This window comes from Anser anser, assembly GCF_964211835.1.
Source record: "Anser anser genome assembly, chromosome: 2".
Taxonomy (NCBI): Eukaryota; Metazoa; Chordata; class Aves; order Anseriformes; family Anatidae; genus Anser; species Anser anser.
The window spans coordinates 156,730,012-156,739,204 of NC_139721.1; the positions used below are offsets into that span (position 1 = coordinate 156,730,012).

Below are 9,193 nucleotides of genomic sequence, written 5' to 3' on the forward strand. Positions count from 1 at the left end.
GACCTAAGGGGAACGGGAGCAGCATGCAACCCTGAGCCCAGCCGCAGCTCTCAGCCCCTGGCCCTGTGTGATGGGAACCCACCCCTACATGCTGGTGCAAACATGACATCTCCCCTGTCCCCCCACGCACCTTTTCCTTGCAGTGTCGCTTCTGTGCATTTAATTTCCTCCAATACAGGCACTTTCTGTACAAGTAGAGGTGCAATCTGTCCTGGCCCTGGTGGCAAGCGACTTCTCCCTTCAAACACGGGACGTGATGACTCTTTTATTGCCTCGGTATTAAACATTAACACTCCTAAAACTGTAGAGTTGTTTTCAAGAATTCAGCCAGGCTCGCTGCCAGGGTGACCTTTCGCAACGGTGAACTTTGCGTGCTGGCTTTGCGCTGTGTGAACAATTTCCTGCGTTTTCATCAGTTTGGGATTTTCCACCTGTGAGCTGCAGTGAGTGGCCCCTCACCGTGTCTCTGGGCAGGGGTGCAGCAAGGGCAGCCGTTCCTCCGGGCACCTCCTGGGTTTTAGGAATGCATGTCTCCAATGCCATCTCCCTTTTTACCCTTACCTCAGGTTAGCTCCTCACAGCTTTCCTCATTTTTGCCACCTTTCTTTGGATTTTTCCAGCATTTCCCATGCTTTCTCACATCTACGTTTCCCCTTCTGCCCAATTCCTCAGGTAGCAATAAAATCAGATGAGAAACCCCTAAAGAAAAATATTAAAAGGCTTTTCAGCTCCCATATTAAAAAGGTGCTTTTCACCTTGCTGTGCTCTCCTCTCTCCTACATCATGGGCTACGATTCTGCCCCATACAGAGCCATAAATATCTGAGAAGTTTTGTATGGCTCTGCCTGGGCTGAACACACCCAGGCGTGCTATGTGGTGGGGAGAGGGAGTTTTTTCCAAACCAGACCCTGGTAAGTCAGGGCAGGGGGGATTTGTGCTTTTACCATTCCTGCGGATGATTTTATCCAGGGCTCTGAAACCAACACCTTTTCCTACCATTTCAGGATACATTGATTTTACTCTTCTTTTTTTTTTCTTTTCTTTTCTTTTTCCTTTTTCTTTTCTTTTCTTTTTTCTTTTTCCATATGTATTTTTAGAGAAAGGGAATTGAACTTTCACCGGCTGCAATAACCAAGTCTTGACCTCGGGGTGTTGTGTGTGTCTCCAAAGGCAGCATTTTCTCCTCCAGCATGTGCTGCTGGAGCAAGATGCAGTGGGATGCAAAGGATTTCATCCCCACTCGCTGTGCCTCGCTGCATCTGAATTGGACCTATAGCGTACGCTGAATGTATACGACACATATAGCCATGCTCTTTGGCTTTTCCCTTCAGGTAGCTTATCTAGGCTCAAGTGAGCTTAATGAGAATCGGTGTCAGAAGAAACAGCTCCCTTTTGGTTGTCTTTCGAGCGAGGTGCAAATTTGGCAGAAGTAGCCTTAAGGCTAATGAAAGCAGCTGTCATTCATCTCTGACCAACGGAGGCTGACGGACCCAACTGGAATTTAACTCGAGCTGTTTCTTTCTCTGCAGGTGGGAACGAGGAGGTATATGGCTCCTGAAGTGTTAGAGGGAGCAATCAACTTCCAACGAGACGCCTTCCTGAGAATAGACATGTATGCAATGGGACTGGTATTGTGGGAATTAGTCTCCAGATGTAGAGCAGTTGATGGTAAGACTAAAGATCTGCCCCAGGGACAGCTCTGTTTCAGCATGGTTCGCTGGCCCAGAGAATGGGCCTGGCTTTGTTAAAAATAAATAATAATTAAAAAAAAATCAATGGCATATTCTTATTAGGCTGCTAACCTGTTTTTCATTTGCTTCGTTTATAATGTAAGCTGTCATTTTATGTGGGTAATAACCTTTGTAGTGTTCAAGTCTCAAAGTGCTTTTAATACCATCAAAGTTCACGGTGTCCCCTTTCACAGGGGGGTTTATCCTAAAATGATGCTGCAAAATGGGTCATCTTTTCTGTCCAAGTAGCCCATCTGCTTTTGGTTACATCCTTGCTATTTGCAGGACTTTGCCTCTGGTCAGGGAAGCTGTCGTTTTGTTGTACTATCTCCAAAGCTGCCTGCTCCAACTCCTACTTGTGTAGATATGGGTGCTCTGGACTGAACATCAAGTTTGTGAATTAATAGTACCTTACCTGCACTTCAGACATTGACGTTAATATTGTAGGAGCACAGAGGAACTTGATTATAATTCGGATGTGAGCCTAGGAGTGTGGTTCTTCAAAAAGTTCCTGTCTAACCAGATAAAATGCCAGAGGAGCAGGGACATAAGAGCATAGCAGGGTGAAGCAGTTGTACCCAGGATCACTCTGCAGGTCTCTATTAGAGGCAGCAATAAGATTTCTCAGTTGAGCCCCCCCCAGATATCTATCTGGATTTTTGCTTTTTATTTTTGTGATCCCCTTTCAACTTTGCTTAGGAAGTAGCTGGCCAGGATACTCCAAGTGTCACACACAGCACCTTTAAATCGGAGGGAAGACTTTCTTTGGGCTGAGGGAGAGTTACGCCGAACCCTATCTGCACTTTTAGCTCAGAAGTGATATCGTACAAAACCTTATTTAACAGATCTGTTCCATCGTTATGGTCCACATTGTTGACTTCATTGACAGATGGGCCTTGTCTTGCTCATTGAAGTTGAAAGGCAGTGAGTGTAACTTCAGAAACGGAGCATTGACTCAATTCCAGCTGTAGGCTAGTTGGAGAGCATGGTTGTACTATCAGTAGGTTTTGGCTTGGAGATCACCAGTGCAGCTCTTTATAGTCTTGATTCCTCTTTGAAGAAGAGGAATGGAAGGTCATGAGCATTATCGTGCCATCTGTTGGAACAAGCACTTCAGTTTGTTTTACTGACTGGCATTGTGTCAACAAGAATAGTGATAAGCTGTTTTAGTGACTGTTTTTTTTTTCAGAGTACCTGAACATAATTTTCTTGGTGTCACAGTTCATGACCAGCTAAAGTGGTCGGTTCTTTTGTTTTATTCTGGAAAGACCCTCTTGAATTACTCCCACTATTGCAGGAGGTCACTTTTCGCTACTGAGAAATCATAAGTAATGCCACTGAGCACCCTGAGAAAGCCCATTTGTTAAGCTGGGCTGCGTTTTTCTAAGAGGGCATCTCCACATTGCCAGAGGCCAAATGACGTTTCAATGATCAGAAGTTATTGCTGCAGTCCAGGGTCTGCACTGGCACTCAGAACAGTTTTCTCATTCTTGGAGCCCAGAGCAGTTCACAGCCGTAACAGGTATAACGAAAGCATTCAGAAATCATCTTGCAGTTCGGAGCTGGTTCTTGGGACAAATGCATCTGGCTGTACTCTATCAGGGCTGACTTAAATCTGTGAACAAGCCAGATCACATAGGAAGCTGTTACAAGTGCAGTATATGCTTGACCTTGCTAGTCAGTGCCTAAAGTGAAATTATGCTCATGCTGAAACCTTTCTTTAGGTTATTTTGCTGCAGTGGGTTGAGGTTGCTCTGGAGCCACAGCTTGTGCACAACGAAGATGTGGCTCTGTGGAGGCTGTGGCTCTACAGAGGCTGTTTCTGTACTAACCCGGTCCTTTGCTTGCACTGTAGGTCCGGTGGATGAATACATGCTGCCTTTCGAAGAAGAAATAGGTCAGCACCCATCCCTTGAGGACCTGCAAGAAGTTGTGGTTCACAAGAAGATGCGCCCCGTGTTCAAGGATCATTGGCTGAAACACCCTGTAGGTCCCTCCTGGTTAACGGGGGAAGTTATTTCTTGCGTGAGGGGCACGAGGGATACGGTTATGCATCATGTGTTAGCTTCAAAGGGAAAAATTGCAGGAAAATCTTCTAGTGATCTGGCAGGATTGAGGTGCCCCGAGGCACAAACTAAACTGCAGGTGACCTTCATGTCTTCACCACTCCCTGGTGCTGTCCTAGCACAGTGGACTCCTGCAGAGAGAGTCAGGGAACGAGGGCTTGCATGGCACCTTCGCATTCCCCTTTATGTTTGTCCCGTTTTGTATTTGGAGGGTAAACTGGCTGATTAAAATCAGACGGAGCAAATAAACGGGGAATGTGTCGTGGTGTGCTGTGCATTTGTTTAGTAGGACTCATTTAATGTGATTAAAGAATGGAAAATAAAGTCCCTTTGATTATTGAAGAGAGAATGATCCATACCATCGGAGACATGTTCCTCACAACCCAGATAGCATGCAAGACTTGAGCAATTTTTTGAGGAAAAATTAATTAGACATGAAGGCAAACAGACAATGAGGTAAAATGCAGCATGGGTTTCCCAGAGGTAGATAATTTCAAATGAGTGTTTTTAATAAAAGAGCTGATTTTTCAGACTGGGAAAGTGAGCAGATCATGAAATCTCACAGGGCTTCAGTAAGAACCAAATGCCTCTGTTTTGGCCAAACTGCTGCTGTTTGGGCTAGATTCAGGTGTAATAACTCATTGCCTAGACGTCAGGGAGAGCTGCTGGGTGTAGATAGAGTTGACTGTTCCAGTTTCTGGATGAGTGGGATTCAAATATGAGCAGTGCTCTTCCAGCAGTGTTGGATTCAGGTATTTTTTGGATATCTACAGAAGTGATTGCAAACAAAACTGCTTCATCATAACTGATACAGAACTGCCAGCTCTGGTGGTGTTATCATAGGAATCATGGCTTGTCTATTAAGGCTTTAACTGCTAAATCTCGTGATATACTTTGTTATTAAAAAAAAAAAAAAAAAAAAGTACTTTCGGGTCTATGAAAAAAGCTGGATATGACCAAACCCTGCAGCCTTAGAAGCCAGAAGCTTAAAAAATGAAAACAACGGAGTGAAAGCAATTTTTAAAGCTAATCTCATGCTAATTTGCATACCACGGAGAAACGATGCTTAGCTTTTCTTCTATTCTCCACAGGGCTTGGCGCAGCTCTGCGTGACCATCGAAGAGTGCTGGGACCACGATGCGGAGGCTCGGCTCTCGGCGGGCTGTGTCGAGGAGCGCATCGCTCAGATCCGCAAATCCGTAAACGGCACTACCTCGGACTGCCTCGTCTCCATCGTGACGTCCGTCACCAACGTGGACTTGCCGCCCAAAGAGTCTAGTATCTAAGTCCTGGTTCACATTTGTCTTTCCAGACTCAGTGGATTTGAAAAAAAAAAAAAGAAAAGAAAAGAAAAAAAGTTTTAAAGAAAAACACACACAAAAAAACAAAAACGCAAAAATCCAACAAACACGTGAATGCAGCTGCTATTTTATCTTGACTTTTTATTATTATTGTTATTATTATTATTATTATTTTTTTGGATTGGATCAATTTTACCAGCACATTGCTCTACTGTATTAAAAAAATGGACATTTCAGCAAGCATTCAGGTGCCGACTAATGAATGCAGAAAAGGTGCAGGTACCTCAGAACCTCAACAAACTCACTTCAGTTCGTTTTTTTTTTTTTTTTTTTTTATTCAGTTTTCTGGGTTTCTCTTTATCGGTCTGTCTTCTGAGCGGAGCATCTGTGACATAAAGGAAAACCACCTACCATCTTAGAAAATGCAATGCTGCAAACTTTGGAGGAAACTTAAGACTGTTATATAAGATTACACCTTCCTCAAAAGGATTTTTTCCCCATTTTGTTTTGGTTTTTGGGTTCCGTTCTGTTTTAGGGTTCTTTTTGGAAGTGAGCTTCAAAAAAAAACAGCAGATGTGTCTTTTACGGATCTAACGGGTGTCATTGTAACATGGAAAAAAAGTAACTGGGCAGAGAATGTTAATTCTTGGTGGTAGAATTGAAGGGGGGAGCGTAGAATAGGGGTGGGGAGAGTGACGTTGGACTTGGCAGCATTTGGGGAAACATCATTTGCTATGGAGCTACTTCTCAGGTAACCATTAGAGGAGAGGAAGGACATTTCTGGGCAGAGTATTAACGGCTGCAGCGTATGGAGAAAGCTGAGTTAAAGAGCCAGTGGCTGTAAGCAAGGCGCTAGTTCATCCTTCCTCCAGCTTCTGGGGCTTGGGTGGTTAAAGAAAAAAAGCAGAACTATGATTACCTTTTGTTTTTCAACTCTGGATAGTAACGGGAAGGACGCTTTTAAGCAGCATAATTGGAAGAGGTGGGAAAGTGTGTTCTCAGAAGCACTTTGGTAAAATACTGGAACATAGGAAAAAAATTTGCATCTCGCTTGAAGCGTGAGTCATTTCAGGCAATTTGGCCTCGGGGTTGATTATCTGCCAGCCCAAGCCACCGGTGCAGATGGTGGAAAGAGGAAAAGTGTGAAAACTGGCTCTGTAAATTTTTTGTTTTCTTTTTAATTTGGGGTTGTAGGGAGGTGGAAATTACCTGAACCGGTGGCAGATGGCTCCTGTAGCATCCCAGAAGCCTAGGAACTGTACGGCTGCAGACTGCCGAGGCAGCTGAGCAGCAGCAGCGATTCTCACGGCATCTCGCAGACTGGTTTCTTTGACGCTACTTTCTCCTTACTCTGTGACTAAACTCTTTTGTCTTAAAGTGGTGCATATTCTAAAATACCGTTACTCTTATTATGCCATAAACTCGCTCTAGTCAGTGAATGTTCCTAATGCTGCTGATTCAACATTGAAATATTTTTTTAATTTGCAATACATGCAATGTTAAAAGAAAAAAAAAAAAGAAAAAAAAACACAACACACACACACACACACACACGTTACGTGGCTTCCGAGGTTTAAACTGAAAAAAAAAAATTAAAAACTTCATGACCACAGACCACCTCAAACCAGAAATACCTCAGAATTTTCTACTTGTATGAGTTTTATTATATATTTTGTTAGTTGTGTTGTCTTGTAGTAAGTATATTTTAATGTAAGTTGGCTTTTATGACAAGGGAGTTTTAAAAAAAGAAAAAAAAGAAAAAAAGTTCCAAAATCTTTTAGGAAGTGCTACCATTTTTTTGTTTGTTTGTTTTATAAAGCACCATTGTAAATAACTGTATACAGTTGTAGAATAACTGCCTATATAAGGTACCTGGGCATTATTCACTTTTATTTGTGAAGGCTGTTTCCATTCTGTGTTTTTTTGCTTTGTTTTTGTTTTTGTTTTGTCTGTTTTAGTGAAAGGACAGTACATCTTTTTTATTATTGTTATTATTATTGTTTTTTTTTTAATTTTTATTTTTTATTATTATTCTTTTTTTTTTTGGTCTTTGAATATAACATGAATTCTGTGTCTTGCTAGACTGACAAAGTTATGTCCATGGGATGGCCAGAACTTCTAAATTTTTTCTTGTGTTAAGCCAAAACGCAGTCCTGAACTAATCACCCTTTAAAAAAAAAAACAAAACATGTAAAATTCTGTACTATACAGATGAATTGGGCTTGTTGTCACTGCTAAATTGCCAGTGTGGACCCTTGCACAAATGTAATTTACTAAGCAAACAAAATTGCTAATTGGAGAAAATATGGAGAAAATATAAAGTAAATTGAAATATATCTCTTGAAAAATATAGCTTTAAAACCTAGAGGTCACAAGTGAGGACGCAGTCCTTTATCTCGAAGAGACATGAAGATAATTGCCTTAATTTGTCTATCTGAATAAAGTCTTAACCTATTCTTTCAAGTTACTGAATGTATATTGCATATTAGTATGTACACACATGTAATTGTGTTTCCGTGTGTAGGATTGGAAGTTTCTGTTCCTTAGTGTGATTCTGTTGAGAACACCGTGACAAAACCGGACAGAAGGACACCAGTTTGACCCAGCCGATGTCGCTGGTGAGGGCTGACATCTTTGGGGCTGATGCTGCGGCGTGCCTATGCTGAACGTTAAGCGTGTGGGTGGCTTTTCTGGTGGCATGCCATTGATCGCTCACTTAACGTTAAGCGTGGTCGTAAAGGTTTGCAGGATCAGCGCTTTTCACATTCTAATACATTTCTGCACTGAGATTTATATGAAAATGTGACTATGTTTTAGAAGTGAAGTGATGTAAGGGTTGGGGTGGAGTCTAGAGCAGAGTTAAGACTGAGTGAATGCTTGTTTTGAGGTGGGCTTGCTCCCATTTCCCCAAGAATGGGAGCTGGTTCACACTGCTGCAGAAAGAAAAAAGCTGTACTGTCTTTTAACTGTCAATATCTGTTTGCTGTTCTGGATTTTTTCCTTCAGCATTATGTATAATGGCTAAAACAGGCTTATTACAGCAGTTGCTTTTTTATCCTGATTTCTTTGAGAAGCTTTAAAGTATTTATTGAAAGTGCCATATGATTTTAATAGCCTATTAGACAGTCTCTTAAATCGTCTCTTCTGAGAAAGCATAAACAAAAATTCTCACGTGTAGCTTACCTTACTGCGGGGAACTGTACAAACTTTGGCCGAATGTTGATTGTATTACCTGGAGTAATGGTTCCTTATAGATCATCTTGTCAGCAGGGTTCAGAAACTGATTTTAAAAACAATTTCCAAAATGCATGTGTGCTCGGTTACAAATTGTAAATGTGTGTTGGTATGTGTGTCTTGTTACCGCAGCAGAGAAGGAAATCCTGAACTTTTACCTATTTACAAATTTGTGCCAGTTTAGCTAAAGTTGTTCTTTTAACTGGTATTTATTTATTTTATTACTGAAGACAAGCTCTGATGAACTTATTGGTCTTTAAACACTTGAGCTGTCAAGCAAGTAGTTTCCTCATCACTAATCTAGCATTTGAACTTTCATTTTGTTCAGTATTGCAGAAGCTTTTTCCGGGTCAGCAACAGGGCACATCCATAGGTGTAGCTGTAATAAGCAATTGTGACTCTTTTCCTCTTAACACTCCCTTGAAAACGCTGGATGCAACACATCTTATGTTACTTCCCAAACACTAAATTTCACTTCCCATTCTGATTTTGAGGAAGTAGCTCTTAAAAATTTTGTCGCAAAATTGTATTGTTGAACTTCTTCTCTTGTATAGCAGTTCTTAGGAAAATATTAACCATGAATATCCTGGTAAAAATTCTCCATGACTCGAGGAGCCAGGATTCCCCTCTCTCCGGCCTCACTCCTTTTATTAATTTATTGCACTGGCTGGGTCGGTTTCCTAGGTGAAGGAAGTTTAAGCTTACGTTTTGAGACTGGAAATACCACAGGAGCTAAAATTGCTTTCTTGAGGTGATAGAGCTGTGACTTGCTACTACAATTGCATTAGTACAGCAAGGCTGGAAACTGTATGTGGCTCCTGTTGAAATATATGTGCACACTCTAAGAGAAGGCTATTATTAA

At 41.7% G+C, this 9,193-nt stretch overlaps 1 protein-coding gene across 2 annotated transcripts in view; it reads left to right on the forward strand.

Moving 5' to 3' along the window:
• The window catches only part of ACVR2B (activin A receptor type 2B), a 92,614-nt gene extending 85,917 nt beyond the window's left edge, over nt 1-6,697 (forward strand). For both annotated transcript variants that reach the window (XM_083823716.1, XM_083823717.1), the window contains exons 9-11: nt 1,530-1,668; nt 3,586-3,716; nt 4,888-6,697. In XM_083823716.1, the coding sequence (XP_083679842.1) occupies nt 1,530-1,668; nt 3,586-3,716; nt 4,888-5,082 (465 nt within the window). In that variant the 3' untranslated portion in view covers nt 5,083-6,697. The remainder of the gene's footprint in view (nt 1-1,529; nt 1,669-3,585; nt 3,717-4,887) is intronic.
• Nucleotides 6,698-9,193: the final 2,496 nt, after the last annotated feature.